Source organism: Gallus gallus, chromosome 1 (genome assembly GCF_016699485.2).
Source record: "Gallus gallus isolate bGalGal1 chromosome 1, bGalGal1.mat.broiler.GRCg7b, whole genome shotgun sequence".
Classification (NCBI taxonomy): domain Eukaryota; kingdom Metazoa; phylum Chordata; class Aves; order Galliformes; family Phasianidae; genus Gallus; species Gallus gallus.
The window spans coordinates 56,993,360-57,018,162 of record NC_052532.1 but is presented as its reverse complement, the minus strand read 5'-3'; the positions used below and the strand labels follow the sequence as shown (position 1 = coordinate 57,018,162).

Genomic DNA, 24,803 nt, shown 5'->3' with positions numbered 1-24,803 from the left:
TTCTAATGTAGTTGCTCTGTTTTCAATATTCATTGATCCTACAATCTCTACTACCAATCACATATCTAATTGTAGAACTGGGAACCCACTTCAGGAGTTGAGAGAGCTTATCAGATACAAGAGAGGCTTTGTTTTCTTATACCAAGGAACACAACGACACTTCTTAAACTGACTTTATAAAAACTGACTGTGATTAAGTCAGAAATGGAGAGCCAACCTTCTTGTTTATCTTTGGTTATATTTTAAAACAACAGCAGCCTTCTGTTATTTGTTTATAACTGCGAGAAATGCAGGAAATGGTGGAGGGGAGCTGCTTACATTTCTGACTAGCAACTGCCTCAATACTGAAGATGTTTCTACGTTTGTGTTTATTAGTGGTACTGTTTGTGTGTAAGATCAAGCAAATACATCTGTTTTGCTTGGCTCCAACTAGAAATATAATGAGGAAACTGATGGAGTACAAAGAAGCAAGGCCATGTTGACCAGCATAAGTAGTTTGTGTAGCTGATGTGAAGTTTCTTTGTATGTGTCATGGGTAAAGCAGAGCATTTGACAGAACTGTTATCCCAATGTAGGAAGAGGCTTGAAGTTGCTTCATTGCAAACTTAACCAGTAAGTGGTGGAGCCTACTGTTGCTGATTAATTAGCAGTTGAAGTCAGCATCTTGATTTGGCTGACAGCACAGCAGAATTAGAATAGAACGTTTATGAAAGCAAAAACAAGTAGCTGGGTCGGTTAGTTGGAGGGGGAGCAGTGCATACGCAAGTGTCAGAAATAAGATTGTTTTCCTGCATAGTCAGCTTGGGAGGAGATGAAGTTTCCTTCTCTGAACAACCTCTCAGAAAAGTCAACAGATTGTTTGTGATTCTGTAGAGAAAGGAAGCATTCATCCCAGTAATGCAGGGAGTTAAATGTCTGAATGTAAGCCCTTCAAAGAAATGCGCGTGCTTCCTCTGCTTTCAGTGGCATGGTTCTACTTGCATGTTAAATATCTTTTGGAGAAGTGCTCTGCATAGGTGTGACTGGGATAAGTTTCTGTGGGGTTTTTGTTTGTTTGCTTTGTAGGCCAGTGAGAAAGGATTTTGAAGTAATAAGAACATAAGATGGTAAGAGTCTACCTGACATCATCAGTTGTTTTGAAGAAAAAAAACGATGGGACTTATCCAAACTTTGTATGGGAGAATTCAGGGAAAATGAATTTAAGGTTGTTTCGGGTTTTAAGCTGATAGGTTTGGGGTAAGGAAAAAATTCCAATTCCTATTTGTTAGAGCTGTTGCATCGCTTGCCTTTCTCTACAAAAGCTGACAACCCACAGTTACAACTGCTTAGGAATTTCACTGAAGAGATTATGTGGTTACTGTAGAACTCAAAATATTAGGAAGACTTTAGACAGGATTCCAGTGACACATCAGTTGTGGCTTCCAGGAATGTGTTCCGTGACCTTGAATGGAATAAACATACTGTGCGCTGGAGCCTCTGTCTCCCCTGTCTACAGCGCTGTCAGCCTTGATGGGATGATGGAAACGTGTTTCTGTGAAGGGTCACAAAGGATCTGCAATATTCAGGGCAGAAGCAAAACTGGAGAAAGGATCTGTTGTTCTTGAGTTTAGTGTAGCTTGAGGAGTCAGACTTGTGGCATGTAGTCAATATTAAGAGCTGTGCAGGCATACGTTTGGTAATGTCAAACCTCTTTCTAGGGCAGAAGGGGCTATTGAGGCAGAAAATTGGGATTGAGCTACGATGTAGACGTACACTTAATTTTGCTCAAGATGCTGTTGGTCATTTCCTAGTAGTTCTTTCAGTCTAGCAGAATGTGTCTTTTTGGAATATCTTTGTGGAATATGTAAGAACCATAAGAGCATCTATAATGCGTCCGACCTAAGGTGTAGCCCTGTTTCTTCTATCACTGGTCACAAATGGATGCCTATGGAAGAGTACAGGAACAGCGCAGGCATGTATAATATTCTTCTGGAATGTTCTTTTGAGTATGAACTGCTTGTCACACAGAAATTTTTAGTTGAAGTGTTTTCTGTTTGCTAAACCTCAGTCCAAGTCTCCATTAAACCTGTGCTGTAGGTACTGGAAGTTTGTCTTGTGGCAAGGAATTCCATTGGCATGCTTGTATGTTGTGTGAATAATCGTATTTAATGTGTTGGACTTGGTTTCTGCGTGCAGGATCTCTAGCTTTTGCACTTTATGCTGGAGAAGGTAAAATTTGTCAGAAAAGCTGTTTAATACAAGACCTTGGTACAACAACAAGTGGATAAAACTCATCATCACTGCAGTGAGGATTGGTATTAGGTTTCTGTCAGTGTTGTGAATTCTAATAGAAAAGAAGGGAACATGGTTAGGGCAATCTGTAGCTGAGGTGCTTTATGGAAAAGATTTAACTTGCTTATAAATTAACACTTTTGACTGATCTTGATTACCAAAGAAGATTTCTTCCAGCTAAATACCAGTAGTGTGAGAGGACAGTCTGAAAGCAGATGTGCAGTCCTGAATGGTGGTAGGCGGGAGTGTGGAAAGTTAGAAGAATTGATATGTAGGTGTGAGAAATAATGGGTAGTTGAGAGGCGTCAGGTGATGACGGTTCTTGCTCTTAATCTGTTTGTGGCCTGTTGCTGTCTGCACACTACTAGCTTCCAGGAGAAATATTTGCCTCATGCTGTCTGACCTCGTTGGTGAAATTGTTATAAGGATAGTAAGGAGTCTTTGCTGCTGGGCTCTGAGTTTAGAGGTGGCCTTTTCTTCAGTGTCTGCTCTTCTGGGAGCGTGAGCAAGTGGAGTTCAGTTGTTTGGAATTTCATTTCTGCCCATTGCGGTCTGAGTAGAGACAGTGAAACTAAGAGAAAAAATGGGGTTGCAGATGCTGCTCCTGCTTTCAGAAAGTGGCTGTCAAGTAATGTAGCTGTCTGCACACTGTCAGTAGAATCAAGTTAGCATGTATTTTTTACCAAACATGAGGTCTGAAAACTGTCAGTGGCAGCTTCTAAACCATATTACTTTGTTCAAAAGAGTTTCCTTTTCTTCTGTGTTGTAGAAGATTGTGTGGTCTTGCTTAACAGCAATTAGAGATTATTAGTGTAAAAAGTCAGCATAAATTTGGGCCAGAAAAGGTCATTTCACTATTGTCTTGGTATGTATCATAAAAGGGTCACAAGTATATACATATTTGAAAGTTCGTGAGATTTGTACTTTTAAGTCTTACAGAAATTAAGGAGGATTGTGAACGCTGTGCATGATGACAACTCTTACTTCGGGTTTCTCACTCTTGTCACGCCTTCATTAATTAGAACATTGGCCTTTTAATTAGACGAGCAATTATATAGTCTTCTCTGCAGACATGAAGACTAGGAGAATCGGATGATTTATGCTAACAATTTTGGTAAGGTAAAAATAATTTATCATGCGTTCACAACTGGATTCCTTTGAATGCATTGAGTATCAGATTTGCAAATATAAAGTTAAGATTTGCACCTTACTTTCTGCAGGTAATGGTGTGTGTTTGTGCCTCAAGCTTACAGACAAGTAAGCGTTGGATTTCTATAGGCATTCAAGCTGTCCTACCAGTTTCACCTGTCAAGCGTAAGGATAATTCATAGAGGGGATGTTTAGGCAGCTGAGTAAACTAGTTTTTGGCTTTTAATTACATACCTGGTTTAACATGATTAGGTAGTTCTAATCAAAAACAATTACAAATTCCCATGTCTTATCAAATGCACCGAAAGCAGAGTTTATGCAGCCTGTGCTAGTGAATGCTTTCTGAATGCATGTGAATGCTTTGGGATTTTATGCGTCATATGAACAAACTGGTAGAATGAATCATTGACTTTCAACTAAAAATTACTGGTAATATTTTTTTAAATACTTGGATCATCAGGGAGTGCATTTGGCCTATCTCTCCTATTACTGAAAGGCAGAATCAAATGAGACATTACATGACCCATTTTTATTGGGAAGTAGTTAAACCTTGAAAGACTTCTTTTGGACATAAATGCAAATATGCAACCAAAATTTTATTATGAAACAGGACTTTACCACTGTCCATGAGTAAGTCAGTCCTTTGTACCTAAGGAAGCCAGAAGAATGCCTCTTTGAAGCTGGTTGGTGAAGCAAGGTGAGCAGAGGTACAATAGCAGATTGCACTGGCTTTAGTTGCGATGGAGCTGCTTCTGCATTGCTTGAGAGGAATATTTTGGTGTGGTTTTTAATTTTTCTTCATTTTTCCCTTCACTTAAAAAAAACTCCTTATCTTGACCTGTGAGTTTTCTCACTTCTCCTCTAGTTCTCTTCCCCCTTCTTACCTGGAATGAGCAAGCAGGCAGCTAGGTAGTGCTTGGCTGTCTTCTGGGGTTAACCTACCATGCAAATCAAGCTGTGTTGGATACGCTCAAAGTAGTTGAATTCAACGAGAATAATTTAATCCACTTCAATTTTATTGACACAGTCTTCTGTTGCAAGGGCAAAAATATGGAAAACTTCTCATTATAAAATTGATGGTCATCATCTGAAGTGCCTCATGCAACATCAGTCACTGCTTTTTTAAGGGTATTTCTCAAATATGAATTGTTTAGTGTGGTGACAGCTGAGTGAAAGCCCAGTTACGGAATTAAGAATTCTTACTTTAAGAGATGAAAAGTCTGGCAGTATAAAGTAACTCAGTGTTACAAAAAATACTGTTTGGAGTCTTTCTTTCAGCCCATAATGCAGTAGGCAGGCATTTGGTGAAACAGAATAAAAATCACAAGTCTGAAAATAATCAGAAATGTTTCAGTTTCATTTCTTGTACATCACACTTAGATGTGTGGCCTCATGTCATTTAAGTAAACTAATCAACCAAAGCTTTAACAGTGTATGGTAGTATGTATATACTACTTTGATATGGATGTACTCATTTTCAGGATCAAGATTTAGAGAAGGATGTGATTTCTAAGCTTTCCATGGTACAGTATCTTTCCATTATCTTTGAAGTATTTAGAGTTTGATTGTTCAAGACAGGATGTTATGACAAGTGGGCTCAGGGCCAGGCCTATTAGAAAGATTTAAATAATCTGTTTTGTAACTATAAACTTGTGATGCACCTAGGTTTTGGGTTTGAGCGGGCTTTTTCATCACTTGAAGAGCAGAGACCTCAGAGTCCTTGAATCTCAGACCGTGGCTATGGATATTTTCCTAAATAAGAACTTTGTTTTATTAGTGGGTCACTCAGCCTTCACATCTTCTGGCTCTGGCATTCAGCCTAACAAAGCTTTTAAGGTGGTGATCCAGATGTCTGCTGTGATTTTCTTAGTGAGTGTTTTGAAGGGTAAACCCCAAACTGTGTTCAGAAAAAGCCTGAAGACATTATAGTTGAAGGCTGCTGTTGAGAAGACATGCTAGATCTGATTCAGTGTCACTTACTGTTGATCAAACATTTGTGTTGACATAAAATCAGTTGTGTTCTATAAATGAGTACAATCTAATGGCATTAGAGGTGCGGGTGCTGGTAGCAGGTGTCTACACAAGTTAAGCAGGATGTGTTTGATGGAATGGTAACAGCTTTGTAAATGGGTAAATTCTGTTCAACTTCACTTGGAAGCAACGTGTAGTGCAATGCAGTCATCTCCCGTGTGTTTTATATGCTTAATACATTTAAGATTAGTATTCCTAAATGATTTTTTTCCTCTGCAAGTTAGTCAGAGCATCGTGCCCTGAGCTCAAGAACAGCAGTATTTGAAAGCCATGCTTTTCATTGTATTGAAGATGTTCTGTTCAGCATCATCTTAAGTCCACTTTGCTGCAGAAGGGAGTTAGTCTTACCTGTTAGTGCTATGAAAGAGGGCTGGCTGTTTTGTTTTAGCATTTGTCCTTTGTACGTAAGAAAAGAAACTAACGGTGAAATTCAGACTTGGTTTTTGGAGACCCTTACATGTACAAGGAGAAAACTATCGTTATTTGACAGAACAGTAGCTTAGTTCATTTCTCACCCAACACAACTGAATACTGTGGGCAAGTGGCTGACTTGTATAATCATAAAGATAGGTAACAAGGAAAACAAAATGTGATCTTTGAAGGTGAGATAAGTACTGTGAAGTGATATTTCAAAATCATACATGAAACATTGTAGTTATTGTACCTAGTGCTCCAGCTGTTGAGAATTGTTGTGAAACTCTAAGATATCATAATACATAACACTTGATGGGAGTGAACTGAACTACAGTGCTAAGCTGAGGAAAAAACTGAATCAGCAAAATAGTTTTGAGAATTATAATGCTAGATATTCGGAGCTGTCCAGCCTGCCCACTGTCAGAGAATACCTTCATTTTGATTTTGAAGTGCTTGTCGGTCTCTGTTATAGAATACTGGAAGCCGCACTAGAGTAAGGAAACAATTTTAAGTTAGTGAGATTATGCCTCGAGTTTCTGCTCTGATGTTGGGTGAATGATGTAAGAGTTATTTAAGGATGTAGCCCTGAATTTCTTACTGAGTCAGGAATGACCTGGTTTACAAAAAGAAATTTATTATGCATTGCTTAAATGCTTGTGGATGCAGTATTAAATACATATCAGCAGTATTTTTATGAATACTTACTGTACACGTATGTAGTTTACATGAGGAAAATAAAGGAAATTAAGTGCTATGGTTCTGTTTCATCTCTTTATGTGGTAAAATTGACTTGAGAATTTTTGGAGGCACCAGAGTCGCTTTTGTTCATTTCTTTGGGACTTCACATTTGGAGAGTTGAGCATGTTTTGAAGTCTTCCTGAATCACTACTTGCCTAATTCAGGGTGCATGAGTCGATTACTTTCTCTGGTGTATTAGTAAGCTATGCAATTAATACATATTGCAGTCCATATTGGCAGCTTTGTTGCTATTCTTTAGCTTTGTATAGCCCGTGGAAGTAGTTTGCCAAAAGCTGTTCAGCTTTTCTTAAAATAAATACACCTCTTCTGATTTACAAATATTAGAAGTTTGAGTAACTTAAAAAAAAAAAAAAAGAAAAAAAAAAGAAAATTTGGACCCAGGTCCCCTAGCTGGAACGAGTGTGATTTTGAAAGAGGTAAGTGTTGTGAAACATCTAGGTTCTCTTAGTTACAAAATAAAGGGATAAAAAGATAATGAATGGACATGGACAAAAAAAGGATTTGAAGCATTAAGCATTCTTTATTTGATACAACAAAACGCAAACTTTGTCCAATTTACTGGATTACAGAAATGAGGAAGTACGTATTGGAACAGATCAAAAACTTTCTTATGGAACAATTTTTATCAAAAAAAATAAAAGAAATGCTGCGGTGATTTGGCCAAAGAAGTCTATGGGAAGCCCACCAAATCCCTTGACAGAACTGGAAACCCAATGGGGCCACTTGGCTGGCATGCAGATGGCGGCTGCTCCCAAACAGCCACTCAGGGTTGCCTGTCTGTCCATCAGGTGAAGGAAAGAGTTCTGCTGGTTTCTTAAAATGGAGTCACATCGCTTTCATGGTACAAGACTTTTCCCATTTGAGTGTGAGAAGAGAATGGGGGATGAAGAAAGGTTTAGATGTGCGTTCTTTGCAGGGTGAGATTTCTGCTTCGCTGCAGTCTGTGGTGTGGACTGAAGGAGTGGGCTGAAGGGCTACACGCACAGATGGTGATGGACCGCACTGTTCCAGTCTGGGAAAATGATTAATCAATACTGGAGAGATTTATTCAAGTACCTAGTTCTTTAGCCTTCTGTTTTTTTGCTCATGAGCTCTATAAGAGAATGTTCTAAATGTTATGCTGACTCAGGATCCTGATGGTTTTAAGAGTAATTAAAACACTTCACTGTTTTCTAGCTAGATCTCCTTGTAAATGGCAGTGAAGAGAACAAATGTTCTGGCTATGATTCTGACTGCAAGATGCCTAAATATGGTTCAGAATTTAATGAAAGGAACTTGGGACAGTGATACTGAGGAACAGTGAACGATAAGCAAGGGAGATAGTTAAAACATGTTTTTTTCATCATCCTATTACACTTGCTTGGCTGTGGGCAACTTTCATGCTACCTGAATTTTGATAGCTTATCTTTCTGATCTTAATGATCTCTTAAAAGGAAGTCTGTAATGTCATAATCTTGTTTTCAACTCAAATTAATAAAAAGCTGCCTGAGGTGGCATTATTTACACCAGTGTAATTTATTGATAGAATTGGAGCTCTTCAAGTTCCTGATGCAGCCCTTTGTTTCCTCACGTGCTGTAGCATGCTGTTCTTTATGTGGGGTGCCTTTTATTTCCTTTAGTGCTAGAGGAAGAAAATGTCTTTCAATGAGCAGAAGATTCCTTCCCTGCTTCTCTTCCTCCTTTCTTTAATGTTAGTTGTCGTTCTACTGCTTGGCATTTCTTCCTTGTCCTGCTCCAGTTCCTTACCCAGGTCTGTATTTTACTGCCCTGGTTTCTTCTTACACTTAATTCTTTGGGGTTCTCTGCCTCAGCTAGAGCTTTTCCCCCCCTCTCTATGGTTGTTTCTAATGCTTCTTGTAGGCAGTCTTTTACCACTGTGCTCCTTGTCCAAGCTGAACTGTCTTTTTTTCTTAATCACATCATGAAAGATGCTGCTTCTCTATGTGCTTCCAATGTTTCCCCAGCTGTTTCAACCAGCTCTTCCCTACATAGTTGTTAATCTTACTTTTTGTTACCTTTCCTCTGCTTTATTAAGCCATTCAGTCTGTCTTCCTTCCATCTTACTTGATTATTTCCTGCTAATCTACTGATGCCACTCCCATCTCCCACTTTACATACGCTTTTCCTGGCCAGTTTCTGAGTTGTCCTGCCTCCCTTTTTCCATTTCTCTGTTATGATTAGCTGCTTTACTGCCTTTATGCATTCATGAAGCATAGAATAGGCTGGGTTGAAAATGACCACATGACCACAATGATCATGTAGTTTCAACCGTCCTGCTATGTGCAGGGTCGCCAACCACCAGACCAGGCTGCCCAGAGCCACATCCAGCCTGGCCTTGAATGCCTGCAGGGATGGGGCATCCACAGTCTCCTTGGACAACCTGTTCCAGTGCGTTACCACCCTCTGTGTGAAAAACTTCCTCCTGATATCTAACCTAAACCTCCCCTGTCTCAGTTTAAAACCATATCCCCTTGTCCCTATCGCTATCCTCCCTTGTAAACAGATTCCCCTTTTTCTCCTAGTCAGTCTGTCACCCTCTCTGTATTTGTATTTCTTCTTTGACTGCTGTGGATATTCATGATGAAATAAGTGTGGGAACTGGAAAGATAAACTTGAAGTTTCTGTGGTACTTCTACCTCGATCCAGCAAGACCTTTATTTACAGGGAAAATACCCCAGAGCTGAAGAACATTCTTTTGCTCGGTGGAAATGGCTCTTGGTTTGTCCTGTCGTGTGGGGGGGAGGCTGGAGCGTGCATCTGAAATCCTCTGAGATTTTTGTGGAAAATGTTTACTCTGTATTTATAAATATGTATGTTGGAAGCAGGGAGAAATACGTTACAAGCAGTTAGTTTCAATGTGAACTGTTAAGTTGGTGGAGATGTCAGTCCCAGTCCTCTGTTGCTTAAAATGGAAAATTGTTGACAATATTGACAGTAATAGGTACTCCCAGGCTTCCTGTTATATCTGTGCTTAGTAACATCCACGGGTACTTTATGCTGGAGAAGTGACCCACTTCTACAAGTGGTTGAAAGCCATGATGTTAATTTATAGGATGGGAAGGAGTTGTTTAGATTATGTCTTAATACATGGTTTTATTAATGGTCTGCATAAAGGAAAGTCAGTTGAGGTTGAATATCAAGATAATGAAGCAGTGTGTTATAGGATGGTTTTTCCAATGAGCTGGTAGAAATTCTGTTTTAAAGATTTACATGTAGATCATATGGAAGACCCAAATACCATGTAAGAATGACTGTCATATTAATGGGAGGAAGAATGTAAAGCAAAATATTCTTTTAAGTTGTCTGTTCTGAGAAAGCATTTGTTTGAGTTCTAAGAATGCAATATATAGCGTAACCTCAAATGGTATTCACAAAGCTATTTGAAATAGGCTGCTGCTTTTCACTGTCATCCTTAAGTAGGACATATGGTACCTAAATACTCATGGAAATTTAAATGCAAGGAGCAAAAACTCGGCTCTGATCCAAAGCCAGCTGAAGCTGATTAAGAGCCTTCTTTTGGCTACCAAGGCTCTGGCTTAGGCTCCTCTAAGCTATAATTGAGTCTCAGGTGTTCAGACAGACTTTTTTGGTTTGTCAGATCTGTGGGCTTTTCTGTGCTTCAGGTATGTCATGCTGTGCATGAGTTTAGGAAAGGCTATAGGGTGTATATGAACTGAAGTGTTACTTTCAGTTTGTAGTTCTAGAGATGGTAACTGGGTAATATGCGACAACTTAACTAGTTAATCACTAGATTATGTATTGCTCTGTTTTTATGGCTTGATGTTATATTATGTTAATCAGAGATGTGCTTAGAAATAATGTACCCAATTCCTGTAAGAGATTTTTACAACTAAGAATAGAGACAAGAAAAAATCTTTACTTCGTATAGTTTCCAGTTCTTTGTTTGGCCAGCTCTAGTACATGTCTCCATCCATCCACTACTTTCAAATAGTGAAACAGAGGAGAGGAATGCTTTTCTTCAAACAGAATGATACAATCACCAAGGTTGGAAAAGACCTCCAAGATCATCCAGTCCAACCATCCACCTATCACCAATATTTCCCACTAAACCATGTCCCTCAGTACAACATGTAAGCGTTTCTTGAACGCCTCCAGCAATGGTGACTCCACCACTTTCCTGGGCAGCCCATTCCAGCACCTGACTGCTCTTCTGGAGAAAAGATTTTTCCCATTGTCCAACCTGAACCTTCCCTTTGCTCCCATCCTATCACTGGTCAGACAGCAGAAGAGGCTGACCCCCACCTTACCACAACCTCCCTTCAGATTGTTGTAGAGAGCAATAAGGTCTCTCCTGAGCCTCCTCTCCTCCAGGCTAAATAATCCTGGTTAGATTCCTCCCCATCAGACTTGTGCTCCAGACCCCTCATAGCTTTGTTGCCCTTCTCTGGACACATACCAGGGCTTCAATGTCTTTCTTGTAGTGAGACGCCCAAAACTGAACACAGCACTCGAGGTGTGGCCTCACCAGTGCTGAGTATGGAGGGAGGATCACTTCCTTGCTTCTGGTGGCAACACTGGGAATACTGAAGGGAAAAAAAAATAAGAAATATTTGTAGAGTTGCAAATACAGAGGTGTTGGTCTGCCTATCTCAGGTGATAGCTTTATCTTATTTGCATGCTTATCTTCTATTTTATAAATAAAATGCATCTCCATAATGTTTTTTTGGAGGGCAGTCCAAGCTGGTAGTTCTTTCACTCCCCTTTGGCGTGTTGCCCTACTTAATCTTGCAGCTTGGCCTGAATTTTTTTATACATATACGTAGTTATTAGTTGTCTGTGTGCTGTCTCCACTTTCTTCAAGGTAAAGAGAGTTGGAAGGTCACCTTTTAGAGCTGGGTCAATATTTCATTCAGAGCAATAGTAGAAATACAGAGCTTGTTTTCACTTCTAGCTGAGCTAGATTGCTTATACACTAGTCACCAGTAAAGCAGTATGAAAAAGGTTGAGAAACTGTTACCTAACGTTCTGTAAAACATAACGAAAGTAGATTCTAGCGCTAGAGCATCAAAATGTTTGCATCAGTTTAAGAAGAGAAGTTGGAACTTCTCTTAATTTCTTTCTTATTTATTTGGCTTGTAGGTTCCGGCAAGATGTGGGGTGACAGTGCGAGACAGCCTGAAGAAAGCTCTGATGATGAGAGGTCTTATTCCAGAATGCTGTGCTGTTTACAGAATACAGGATGGGTATGGTTTGTGTGTGGTGGTTTTTGCTCTTAAAACTTCTTGTTGGAGTTATCCAGCATGGCTGCTTCTATCCAACTTCATTGAAGCTGTCTTCAAAGTTGAAAATTATATAATACTTTGCACTAAAATAATTTGTACCTTATGATCATGTCTGAAAAGATTGACAGGCTCCTAGAAAACGATTTAATCCCTTCAAGGATAGGTGTAATACAGTGTAATATGTCCTTATAGGCTGGCAAAACTCAAATTCATGCTAGCTGAGCAAGTATATAATAGGTTTTGGAAAGTTTTTGATTTTCTTTCACCTGGTTATATGTAACCTTAACTGAATGTAGAGTTTCCACGAAAAAACACACATTGAGTTTCCAACCCTAAAAAGTTGGTAGATTGTTTTACTGCACAAAATTAGCAATCTCTTTGGGACAGGTAGTTTCACACACACTTCATTTGATCAGAAAGGTGTATGTCACCCTGGAATCAAGTGAGCCACGACTGAACGTAGCTGGAAAAATAAGTGAATTTCTTTTATGATCTTTGTCCAGTACTTTTCTTGGTGTGTGCTGAAGTGTCTCGTCTTTAAAGCTTCCTGCAGTTAGAGAATGGGTAGTAAACTTCCAAAGACCTGCAGGGGTTTGTGTGCTGGTGCTAATGACAGCCTTATTTACACTTCAGAGAGAAGAAGCCAATTGGCTGGGACACTGACATTTCCTGGCTAACCGGAGAGGAGTTACACGTGGAGGTCTTGGAGAATGTGCCACTCACAACACACAATTTTGTATGTACCATTTTTTAATGAAATTTTGAGTTGAATTAAGTCAACACTGTACTTCCAAATTCAAATTAATTATCCTGAATAGTGTTTTATATCTGTTGGAAGTGGTGGGATTGCAGAGGTTTTCAATGACAGTAGCTTGGGTTAAGTAGTTATAATTGTAATTGAAATAAATGCTGATAAAGGGTACTTGATATCTCTTAAAACTTTCAAATTTGAATGGAATATACCCTCTAAAATGTATAAATGTAGTGATTTTAAATCAGCACTGCATTGCAGAGCTGTAATAATAATCTACTATTTTCGTATTGCTGTATCTATGAAATGTATTCTGGGCCTCCCTGCTGACTCTGCAGCAGCAATTAACTAATGAACTAACTATTCCCAGAGCAGTGCTGACATCACCAGTGATGCTAGTGCACAAATATGTTTTGACCTGATAAGGCACCAAGTAAATGGAAGGTGCTAAACAGAATCCGTTCACACCATTCCAGCTCCATACAAAATATTGAAAATAATGCTTTTCACATTTAGAAGACAAACCTTTTATTTAAATAAGTGAATAATCAAAACTCTATTTGTGCAAGCACCTTAAACTATTTTACTCAAGCTAATTTGGTGTTGGCTAGCTAAAGTCTAGAACATGTAACATCTCTGAATGTCCTTCTAAAATATTGATTATTACATGTAGTAACATGACTAGAATATGTATTTTATATGTCAAACACTGCTAAATTTGAAAATGAAACTAAAGTTTTCTTTTCCCTATAATTTCTCCTTGCAGTTTTTCTATTTCCAGTGCTGTAGATGTTAGAGAGAAATGTTATTTGGCTCCTGGAAAAGTTAGAGGATAATCTTTCAGCAGTTTTTGTTGTTACAGGTTGTTTCCCATTGAATTCGGAATGTTTGTCTCTAGCATGATAATACCCTGTTTTTCTTCAGATTTGCTGTGTTTCTTGGGGCTACTGATGTATTAATTTCAAGAACAATTTAAATGCATGAAGATAGTTTCAAAAAAGACAACTTTTTTGTTTTAAAATATGAAATTTTAGTTTCACGATCAAAAAAAGAGGTCTGTATTTGAGGGAGGAAGAAGAAGTAGCCTATGTGAGGCTTACAGACAGATTTTATTTCATTACCATTATTTTTGACACCGTAGGTACGAAAAACATTCTTCACGTTAGCGTTCTGCGACTTCTGTCGAAAGCTGCTTTTCCAGGGATTCCGATGCCAGACGTGTGGCTACAAATTTCACCAGCGCTGTAGTACAGAAGTGCCACTGATGTGTGTTAACTATGACCAACTCGAGTAAGTAATTGTATTTTGTTTTCAAGTTGAGCCGTCTGTTAAGCTAATAGCTCTCAGTGATTTCTTATGTTAAATCTGTAATTCAGGAAGTCAGAGGAGGTGCCTGGAAAAATATAGGAGCTCAACTGTTCTTGGGAGACTGCTTAATTCATATTCTGTCAGTGCTGGTTCAGACAACCAGTTCATATAAATATATTTTTTTGCTGGACTATGAAATACTTTCTTTGAACCATGAATAGAGTGGCTGAGCACTTGACCGTTTGAGACAGACTCCTCATTGTTCACAGATGTAATTCTTAATTAAAACTGGTTCTTTATTATGTGATGGCTAGAGCCTTGTTTAAATGTTTAGATGCGGATTTATTTTCTTCAACCTGGAAAAAAAATGTTGAGATGTGAATTTAACTTGGTCAAATTGCAGTTGAATATAAATCTGTATGCAAGTTTGCCTAAGTAAGAAGCATAAAAGAACATGCCCTGAACGTTCATGTGTTCTTGAATTGAATTATTGATTTGTATAAGCCTTTGACAAAGTCTGAGCAGAGGGTAGTAAGTCTTTTCAATTAAAGAATCACTTAAAATGCTAGTTTTTCCCTCAAACGTGTATTTAATTTTTTGCTTATGTTGATATTTACAGCTGTTTCCTTGGGCCCCTCTAGAAGGTGTGATCAAGGCTTACGTATAACATAGTTTACCCATACTTAACGTTTGGTGGGTTGTTTTGTTTTTTTTTGGCATTTGATTTTGGCAGTGTATCATTGCAAACATTCCAACTAGGTCCTCTACTCCACGTATAAGTTGTATGTTCTAGAACCAGATGTTTAGAATTTCAAGTAAGAGATTAAAAAATTACTTTCTGAAAATAAATCTTGAAGGCATGATCTTCTGATCCTTTCTCAAGTAAATAATACTTTTTTAATAACTTTCAGGGTTACGTGTAAGCATTGATTTCATTTTCAAAATTAGGATTTAATCAGTGCTGGATTTTAAATTTTTTTCCAGTCTCTTGAGTGTTGTGGAATCTTCTGGGTTTTGCACAAGTTCGGTTGTTTTTGTTTTGTTTTTGCCTCACAGTTTGCTGTTTGTCTCCAAGTTCTTTGAACATCACCCCATATCGCAGGAGGAGACCACCTTAGGAGAGACCACCCCGGCATCGGGATCGTACCCCTCAGTGCCCCCATCAGATTCTGTTGGGTATGACCTTATTCCTGCTCTTTAATACCATAACATTTCAGTATTGTATGCTTACAATCTTTCAAAATACTGCTTTGCAGCTATCTCTACATTTTATTTTGTAATCTGGCTTGTCATGCAAATACATCAACTTGTGCTTAATCTCAAAGAAGTGAATATTTTCATTCACTTGAATGACATATATTAATATACGAACTGAAATTAAGTGTGTGCTTAAGTGTTTGTAGAACTGGGGCCTTACCTGTTAAAGAGAATTCTTCCCTATGGTAGCATAGACCTGGTCTAAACTGGAAAGATTTTATTCTTCAAATCAGTGCAAGCTAAAACCCTATCTTTACAAATTTGTTTAGTTTGTGTAATGAAATTAAAATTTATTTGCCTTGGAGTGACAAACCTCTGTTTCAGAATAAGCCACAGCACTACGAGATTGATATGCATAGATGCCAAGTCGAAGTGCTTTTTTACATACACATTGCTTTAGCATTGTCCGGGCCAGATGTCCTCCTATTTAGATGTTGGGATGTACCAGGACTATCTGTTTGCAGATCCAGATTTTGTAAAATTAGACTTCTCGAATTGATTACAGTCTCCATCCCCTGTATTTCTAACAAAGATTCTGACGCTTCTCTATGTGAAAGGGTAGTGGATCATGTTTAGATTGTGATCCTAGTAGTTAAGAGATCGTTGACAACCAATATTAGAGTGGACAAATCTCCAGGAAAGATCAATTCAAGGATGTGTATCAAAGTCAAGAATCGTGAAGCAAATTTATTAAAGCACCAAAGACAAAAGCCTTCGGGAAAATGCTCCTAGGACATGTGGTACTCTGTGGAGATGAACTGAATTTGGCAGAGAGGCTGTCTTGGAATATTGAGCATTGTGCCTGACTAAAGCAGAAATACAGTTGGAAGCTGCACAAGCACTTGAGGACTCTGATTGGAAGAAAAATTCCCTGAACAGCTGAGACTATTTTATGAAAGCTCAAATATGATACCTCCCAGGAAATAGATTGACAGTGCTGCAGAAGGAACTTCATTTGGTAAGTAGAAAGAAAGACCATATTCTTACTTGTAATAAGTTGTGAAGTTTCAGAAAAATTTTGGAATTGCCTCTTCTATATAGTGAATATTGTCCCTATATACTGTAGGTTAGTACAGCAGATTGTGGGCAAGCCTGCTGAGACAGTCTCATAAGCTAAGCATGCTTTGGCACTGTCATGATACATCTGAAATTAAAACTAAGCCAGAATTATTAATCTGTGATGAAGCTTGCTCGCACCAAATGTGTTAAACACATGTGAAGACCAAAAGGGACTATACAGCACCAGTCCTAGTACTGTTGCATATACTAAATTTGCCTGCTTTACAGTTGCCTCTGCCCTCACAATTATGATCTTGTGAGGACACAACAGGGTGAATTATTTTAGTTTATACATGCAGTACTTCGAGCAGTCTTAGTTTTGTGAAATGAAGACAGAAAGAAAGAACTGAAACAAATGACGGTTAATACCTTAAGGTTTTGAAATACTTTTAATTTTCCATGTGTGAAGTTAAATATACTTGCTGATTTGGATTATAAAGGTGTTCTGTTGTGTTTGCTTTAAGGTATTTTGTTGTTTTCTTTAAGGTTTCTTTAAGGTTACACAACTGTCTGTAAATAGTTGTGGTTGCAAGAACTGTTAAGGGTTTCTAGCTCCCCACCTTTTTGGTTTTCCCTCTGCTGTACACTTTGTTGTTAAAACATAAAAAGGCATGCAGCATGCCTTCACATTCTTTTGAAAATGGTTTATGATTATGAGTTGTTGTTTAAAAAGTAGTGTGCGTGTTACACAGACATGCATTTTTCCCCAGTCATTTGTGTCGGTACCGTTTTCTTTCCAGAAGCAGCTCAGACACTACTGTATGAGCATATAGCACTGTCTGTGCATTTCTTCAGTTATCTTTTTTTTTTTCCCTTCTTTAATAATACTTCTCTGCTTTTTCAGGATGTAATTGTGGAAATACTAATTTCAGTGATTATTTTTAAGAGTAAATAAAAAGTGCTGGCCTCCTCTACAAAATCATAGACGTGGCTTTTGTTAAAGAGTACAGTATGGGGCAGCAGCCGAATTGGAATCAAAAAGTCTGACATTTGAGGTTGTCTTTACTGGAAAGAGAGTAAATTAATGAAATTATTTAGAGTTGCACAACGGGACTGAAAATATGAAAAACTAGTGCTTTATTAACACTGTTACTAGTTTAATAACTGCTCCTTCAATTTCTCTGTTCTTGTAGCATTTTGCATGGCGCAGCCCACAGAGGAAGGGATGTTACTAATTCTTTGGTAAACCTGAGGAAAGAGGAGGCAAACATCCTTCATCTTTAGCCTTGTCAAGGGATTCCAGCAGCAGGAAGGTGTCCAAAGAAAGGAAGAGTTCGTGTTGCAATACAAGCTCAAGAGCAAAGCGTGTTTGACATGCTGACAAGTGGACAAGGGATCAAATGGAGAAGTTGCAAAGAGAAAGGGACATACAGGAAAAGAACATTGGACATGGTGCAAAAGCTGATAAATGAGCTGGAGAACTTTGTTGCACTTTGCTCACGTGCAAATCAATCAAATCAATCCAGTCCTGTAGCCTTCCATTCCTCCAACTGTAAGCGATAGGCAGTTCCACCAGGTGTTCCACCCCAAGACAGGGGAGCACATACAGTCTTGCTTGCACATTTCTGAACCCTTTACAAAAATGTGTCCAGCCTCTACATCAGGGTCTTCTGTTCCATTTTTGTTCTTTCAATTTGCACTATTGTGTTGTGCCCAAGTAGACATTATAGTTATAATCTGGACTTAACTGGAAAGAACTATTAAGGTGTAGGTGTCCCCAATGATAGCCATTTGTAATAAAATTGAAGTACATAAACTATATAATACATTGTATTCATTTTATTCATTGCACTATCATAAAGTTTCTTCTGCATCTATGCTCGTAAAATGTGAGCACTGAATTTCTCTGAATCCAGTTCACTGGATCTTATATACATATATATGAAAAGGAGAGAGATTAGCTATTCAAAATATTCCAAAGTTGTCTTTTTCTACTTCCATCTATTCTCTCAGATGTTGTGAAGTTGGGCAAAACTCAGCAAACCCATGAGGCAGATATTATGGCAGGGTAAGTAACTTGTAGAATGAGGTGATGGGGGGCCGTATGATCAGATCTGAGTAGCACAGAGGCAGGCTGGACTTGATAAAAGCTGGAGGCTTCTGCTTTGCTTGAGGTAGGATGCTGCTGGTAAGCAGTTGGCAGAGTCTTTGCTCTCTGGTAAACAGCATTTCATCATTAATGTTCTACATTTGAAGAAGGAAGAGGGGACTGTCTGGTGCACTGTTCTTGGAGGCTTGCCAGCTCCTGCCTTAGAGCAGACTCTAACCTATGATTAAACACCTCTGCTTTCCTTTCTGTCTTCCAAATGTTCACTGATCATTCTGCCTCAGCCGAAGATATTTTAATGTCTAGAAAAGCTTCTGAAAAGCCAACAAAACAAAGACACATTCTTACAAGGTTGCAGCACTTTAGTATTACCACACCATTTTGATCTGTTTTATTGTGTAAAACAATGGTTTTTGCCACCAGACCTTTTCTAAGCCTCTCCATATAGCTGTTAGCAAACTTCCTATGATGTCAAATGTGGTATGCTGCCTTGATGACAGGAAAGGCGTGGTATTAGAATCCTTAAACAATTCCTCTTTGTTCTGTACAGCAAATGGGGGAAACCTGTTGATCCTCAAAACTGTATTTGCAAGAGCATGGAAGTGACCCGAGACCTGGCTTGGAGGACTAGCGACAGCCCTGTGGGTCCTCTCGATAGCCTCTTGTATATGAAGCTGTCAGAAGTTTTACAAAAATATGGCAAAGCTCTGATCTGGACTCAAAGACAAGTATGAATGCATACCATTGTGATAATTATATTTTACGCCTACGAAGTGACATGCTTGAGGACAAGTTACCATGATATTAAAAAGTGCACTAATCCATATGAAGCTTTGCCTGTTGAAGATCTATCCCATGTGACTGTTGCTAGTGTAGCTGAAATATCATTTTATTCCAGATGGTTACATCCATAGGAACTGTTTGAAAATGGAAGTGCACGGTGCTCCTCGTTAACAGTCGTAACAAAAAACAAAGCCTGCACTGTGATGTACACGCAGCTGTAGTCCCACATGCACTTTGGCTCCTAATAGGTTCTGGTAAGGATGCAGTCTGCTAGGTGAACAGTCCTATTCCAGTAGCAATGCTGTCATTCCACAAGGGAAGTGACATATACGCTATGACTGAAACTGTGTTAGTGTGAATTTTCAATTAGGGTCTTTGTGTAACTACAGCAAAACAAAACTTCAAACACAAATCTCTTGAGGAAAAATCTTTCCTGAGTAGACCAGCTCTTAAATATCTGGAAAGCAAGTTAAAGAAAATCGAGGGTACTTTGTATCAAATTTTTCTTTCATATTCTTGAAGAGCACTAGTTTGTAAGTTCTGAGATACAAGAGAGATGCTGTGTATGATACTATATGAGTTTATTATATGTAAAGTAGTATGTGTGGGCAGTTTTGAGTTCCCTTGGTTTTACCAGTGGACCCAGTTTTGTAGGATAGTGAATCTGTGGACACACATTTGCTATCAGTGACAAAGGGTAAAAAGCTGCACCTATCTGTAATTAGTAGCCCCAGTTAGGTAATTTAGGCTTACTTTCGTCTACTGACAAAACCTCTTTGTTCCCTCTTGATAAAAAGGAAGGGAACAATGTGCTTATCCCAAATCCATGTTCTAAGGAAAAGGTACGTTCTGTCGTACTGCCAAGAAAGGTTATAATTTATTTTTAAAAAAATCTAGGTTTGACAGCTCTATTAGCTTGTTGCCTGGGAAGCTGAGAGTCATTTGTTACAGGAATGCCCGCACTTAAGTGGCTGGAAGAAAGCGTGGTACAACCTTTCTAATAAGTCAGAGTATTGACCTTCTTATTTGTAGGTCTCTTCTAGCAAGGGAGTTGGCTGCCAGCTGCTTCAAAGGCTGCAGGAGCAACAGAAACTCAGATCCTCGTATTTAAACTTCTCTGCTTCCCTAAGCTGCGGCTTTCTTACAGTGAACAGTACTTTGCAGAGCTGTGCTCTAGTTGGTTTTTTTGTTGTTTTTTTTTCCTCAGTTTGTTTGCTGGCACTTATTCCTTCAGCACAGCCTGCAGATCTGGTGTCATAACTTGTCTGGAGCAGGCAGTGGCACCCTCTTATAAATTAAAATAGCCATTCCTTTTTGCTTTGTTGTCCCTTCCATCCTCCTGCAACAATTAAGTTATCCCATGTACGCATGGGCTTATGATACCTAGGAGGATCACTGTATGCCTTGTGGTGATGCCTCTCTTGTAGTATAGAGGCAAATCAAGATACTGCCTTTGCTACACCCAGGAAGAGGCTGCTGGTAATCTTGAGCTTGTGGTCTCAGTAGGCCACCCTTGCTAGCAAAGTTTTTCTGTCTTTCTCTTCACTAGTTACCTTTTTAAAGCAATGTCCACATTTAGCAAAAAATATTCTGCATTGTAGCGAGTGTCCCAAAAACACCCAATAATGAAATCGTGGTTCTATAGGTAGCATACATGACTATATCTTGATTCTTTTGTGTCTATCCTCCCAGTAACAGTAGAGCCAAAAAAGAGAGTTCTTTATCAACTGTAGGTTTTTTCCTAAAGGTCTGACCTGCCTCCAGAATTCCATAAATAGAAAAAGATATTCAATTTGTTTTTAAAACATGATATGATGTAGTGTGCTATCTGTGTTAGCAGTGTGGTAAGCTTGATGACCTGTGTCCAGAAACACAGGCATATTTGTGGGTTCTTTTAGTAGATGACTGTTTATGACTCAGAGGAAGATTTAATTGAAACAACATTTCTGAAATTGGGTTTTTTCTCCCTTGGCTAACTCACAATCACAGCAACTCTAATTATTTCTGTTCTAGTTGCGTGGCAGAGCTTAAATGCTCTCTCATAGTCAGCCCTAATACAATGATCTGGTGTTTGTTGTTACATGTTTTCCTTGGTGTCACAATTTGAAACTCCTCAGGTTTGGGCAGGAGATGGCTGTCCTGACAATGGCAGTTCTGGGCAGGCTGAGATTATTTTTATACTTTTCTGAAATCTTTGTGTGTTCCACCTGACATACTCCATGACATGAAAATATGGTATCTTGGAATGTCAGCCACATCCTGTGCATGCATCTGCAGTGTTCTGTCTCCTGATGTGAGTTCTGGTTGCATCATTTCCTTAAAAAAAAATGTTTGGGAATCTCAAAAACTTCCTCACGTACAACAGAGAAGTTTTACTCGGCTGACTTCTGAGCATCATTCAGAAATACCGGGCTGTTGAAAACACTTCCTCAGAAAACTGTCTATTGGCAGTGTCAGTTGCTTCCCATCATCTTCACAATAATTATATTGTTATGCACTGCTAGGTAATTACTTTCTAATTTTTTATATAGGTTTTTTTTTTAGAGCAAGACTGTATGCCTTACCAGTTCTTTCCTCTATCTCATTCCACAAACATAATCTATGTATTTTATTGCAAGGCTCACTACACTGTCACCTGAATTCACTGGCAAGTGGTGTAGTTGATTGATAGTGATCTTGAGAGTGAGACCATTCTTGATAGTGAGACTGTAGGCTGGGAAGGAAAAGATGACAGGTACTTAGAGTACTGATAGCACTGAGTTCTGAGATCAGTGCCAAACTATATAAGATCTGTAATAGTAGATAGGTAATAGACGCCTATAAAGCATATCTATTTTAGAAAAACATTAGAGATGCTGCTGAAAATATTAGTTGCCCCTGAAAATCTTTGGGGAGGCCAGGGACCATTTACATACAAAAGACAGCACCGTGGCCTCTTGCTGCAGCAGGCTGCTCTATGGTTTATTTCTGAAGCTTCTCCCTGTGGGCATTGCCTTTGTGGGCATGGTAACTCATGAGTAGTTTAACAGCTGGGGGACTACTCTGGTAGGAGTTGGTTTTGTATAAATTCTAAAACCTCGTTATCAACTATGAAATATATTTTAAGTATGTTTTTTTCTGAAGAAGGTGACAGAGATTTCTTGTTCAACTTGTATCCATTGAATTGAGTGTTGAGACTTAAAAGGGATCAACCTTACTTGAGTAAGAAATAAATGCCTATTTATTCTACTTTACCAAAGTAGCAAGATAACCAAATAAGTGATATTCTGCCTTCTTATGAACAACAACAACAACAAAAAAGTGTGTGTAGATGTTTTGTCTATTGATGTATTGGTTAATTATACTTTAGAGACTTGTATCTACATTCATGACTGATGGCAGTTGTGTTACTTCAGAAAACTTGTCTGTATAGTCTGAACACTTACCTTTGAAGTGAAATCTCTTCTGTTGCCTAACTGTAGCACTGTAAATAATGTTGAGAATGTTTCACTATTCAAACTTATTTCCTAAAGGCTGAGGTGAAGAGGTGATATATTTATTTTTAATATCAACTATTCTTAATACATTGCCCATAGTATCATTTATTTATTAATCAGCTATTTAATCAGCTTTCTTTGTTGCACGGTAATCCCATCCATATGATTTTTATGACGTAATTTGATTTTGATGTTTGTGTGAGATGTTAAACATTTTTCTTTCTCAAAGAGATGCCATTATACAGATTGTATTGCATTAACTTTGAAGTGAAGAAACTAGAGAGTCTCAATATCTGCCGTGAATGTTGAGCTGTATTAATTGTTTCAGGTCAGGATTTAATATTACTAGTTAGATATGGTGTGTTAGGATTTGTTTTGTTTTTTAAACTCGGAACACTTTGCAGCCATGTAATTAGATAGTTTGTGCAGCAGAGAGTTGTTGCAATTAATCCTAGGGGAGCAGAGACCATTCATTATAAATTGTTTTTATGCAGGCCTTTAGACCAGCTGTTTTTTATGTATGTGTTACTATAGTTGAAAAGGATTTACCACACCCACTATGCAGCATTTGAAGCCATTTGTAGACCTAAATCCTCTTTTTCCTTGACTTTGTTTCTCAGACCACCAATTCTCCCTAGTCCTTCTCCTTCAAAATCCATTCCAATCCCACAGCCCTTCCGACCAGCAGATGAAGACCATCGGAATCAGTTTGGGCAACGCGACCGATCCTCTTCAGCTCCCAATGTTCACATCAATACAATTGAGCCAGTCAATATTGATGTAAGTATTAATAACTTTTGGATCACGAACAGCAGATTTGGTGTTTCCCTTATGAATATCAAGGTGTTAAATATATCATGTGCACACACAAGTACTGTATTTCTAAGCTAATCCTTGGTCTGTCGGAACCTTCATAGATTCCAAGAAAGAAGTTTTTACTGTTGAGAGCTGTAGGAATACAAGTAACTTCCTCAACAAGCAGAAGCTGCCTTTTTACAGTTTGGTCCTTTAGTTTTCAAAAAGGCATTTTACCACAAACTGCTGCTGCTCTCTATTTTATAATTAGTCTTAAGGCTCATGTACAGCATTAAGAATGTAAAGGCCAGCAACCATCCTTACAGACCATTGTATGCATTAAGTAAATTTCTTGGTGTGCAGGGTAGTTTTGTTTTTTGGTGTGGTTTTTTTTTTTTTTAGAGTTCACATTACAAGTGATATTTCTGGCATTGAAGGACATTATTGCAGTTATCTGAGCTCAGATGTAGTGAGTGTTGGTTAGCATTCCATGAACCCAGTACCTACTAATGTGAGTGTTCAGAAGCTGTTACGCTTGTTTTCCACATTTTTGGAGTTTCTGAATGCTGAATTGTAATACTTAACAATAATAGTTGATAATAAACATAAGAGCAGCTAGCATCGTTCAAAATTTGGATCATGAGGGTATCTTTCTAATTTTCTTAATTTGTATAGCTTATATTTTTCCTTTGAATCCGCTCTTTAGAAATCTGCCATTGGTCAGGTGAATGGTCTTGAAGTCTGTCTGGACATTGAGACACAAAATCTGTTCTAGATGTGAGCTGAGTGAAAGGTGAAATGCTAGCTGTGTATTAAGAAAGCAGCTTACTAGACATTTGCATATGGCAGTGGTGCAGCTGAGAGGCAGGACTGGTGCTTTTCAGCAGCAGTGCAAATGTATAACCTAATTATGCAACCATTAAAAAAAAAAAAGCTTGATGATAAAAATGCACCTCAGGGAAGGAACCACTAGAATTTTCTTGTGTTAAGAAAATCATCAGTGTTGGTTACTTGTAGTCTGGGTATATGGTAAAAGATACTCTCAGTTAACAGTGGATTGTAGGTGAAGGAAATCTTTTGCAGTTAGTCATTTCTGAAAAGAGCAGAGTGCATCTGGGTATGCAAATGCAGTGCGTTGGTACAGGCATGAAGCAGAACTTGTTCGACTGACTTACCTCAGTACATGAAATTGGTGTCCCAGCTTCTGATAAGACAGTTCAAGTAACTTGTATCACGAACACTGTAATCAGAACGTTTGATTTGATACTGCTTCATACATTTTGGCCAACTGCATGTTTAAATCAATGTTTTTATGTCAGTATTGATTTGGTGGGCTATGAGTTTCAGTTTACTATTGGGAGATGCTGTTCTAAAGCAAATGATTTGGAAAAGTTTAATGATTGTTATAAATAGTTTGGAGTCACTGATGTTACTAAGCCAGAATAGGAAGCAACTTCCAT

General features: G+C 38.5%; 1 protein-coding gene across 7 annotated transcripts in view; it reads left to right on the top strand.

Moving 5' to 3' along the window:
- BRAF (B-Raf proto-oncogene, serine/threonine kinase) overlaps positions 1–24,803 on the top strand; it is an 82,575-nt gene that overhangs the window by 29,304 nt on the left and 28,468 nt on the right. For 4 of the 7 annotated variants that reach the window (NM_001396984.1, NM_001396983.1, NM_001396982.1 and 1 more), the window contains exons 4-8: positions 11,725–11,828; positions 12,501–12,603; positions 13,760–13,908; positions 14,983–15,102; positions 23,169–23,328. In NM_001396984.1, coding sequence (NP_001383913.1) covers positions 11,725–11,828; positions 12,501–12,603; positions 13,760–13,908; positions 14,983–15,102; positions 23,169–23,328 — 636 coding nt within the window. Of the gene's footprint in view, positions 1–11,724; positions 11,829–12,500; positions 12,604–13,759; positions 13,909–14,982; positions 15,103–18,839; positions 19,018–23,168; positions 23,329–24,803 lie in introns of all 7 variants that reach the window. The other 3 variants (XM_025146848.3, XM_025146843.3, XM_040666037.2) reach the window with 1 other exon arrangement.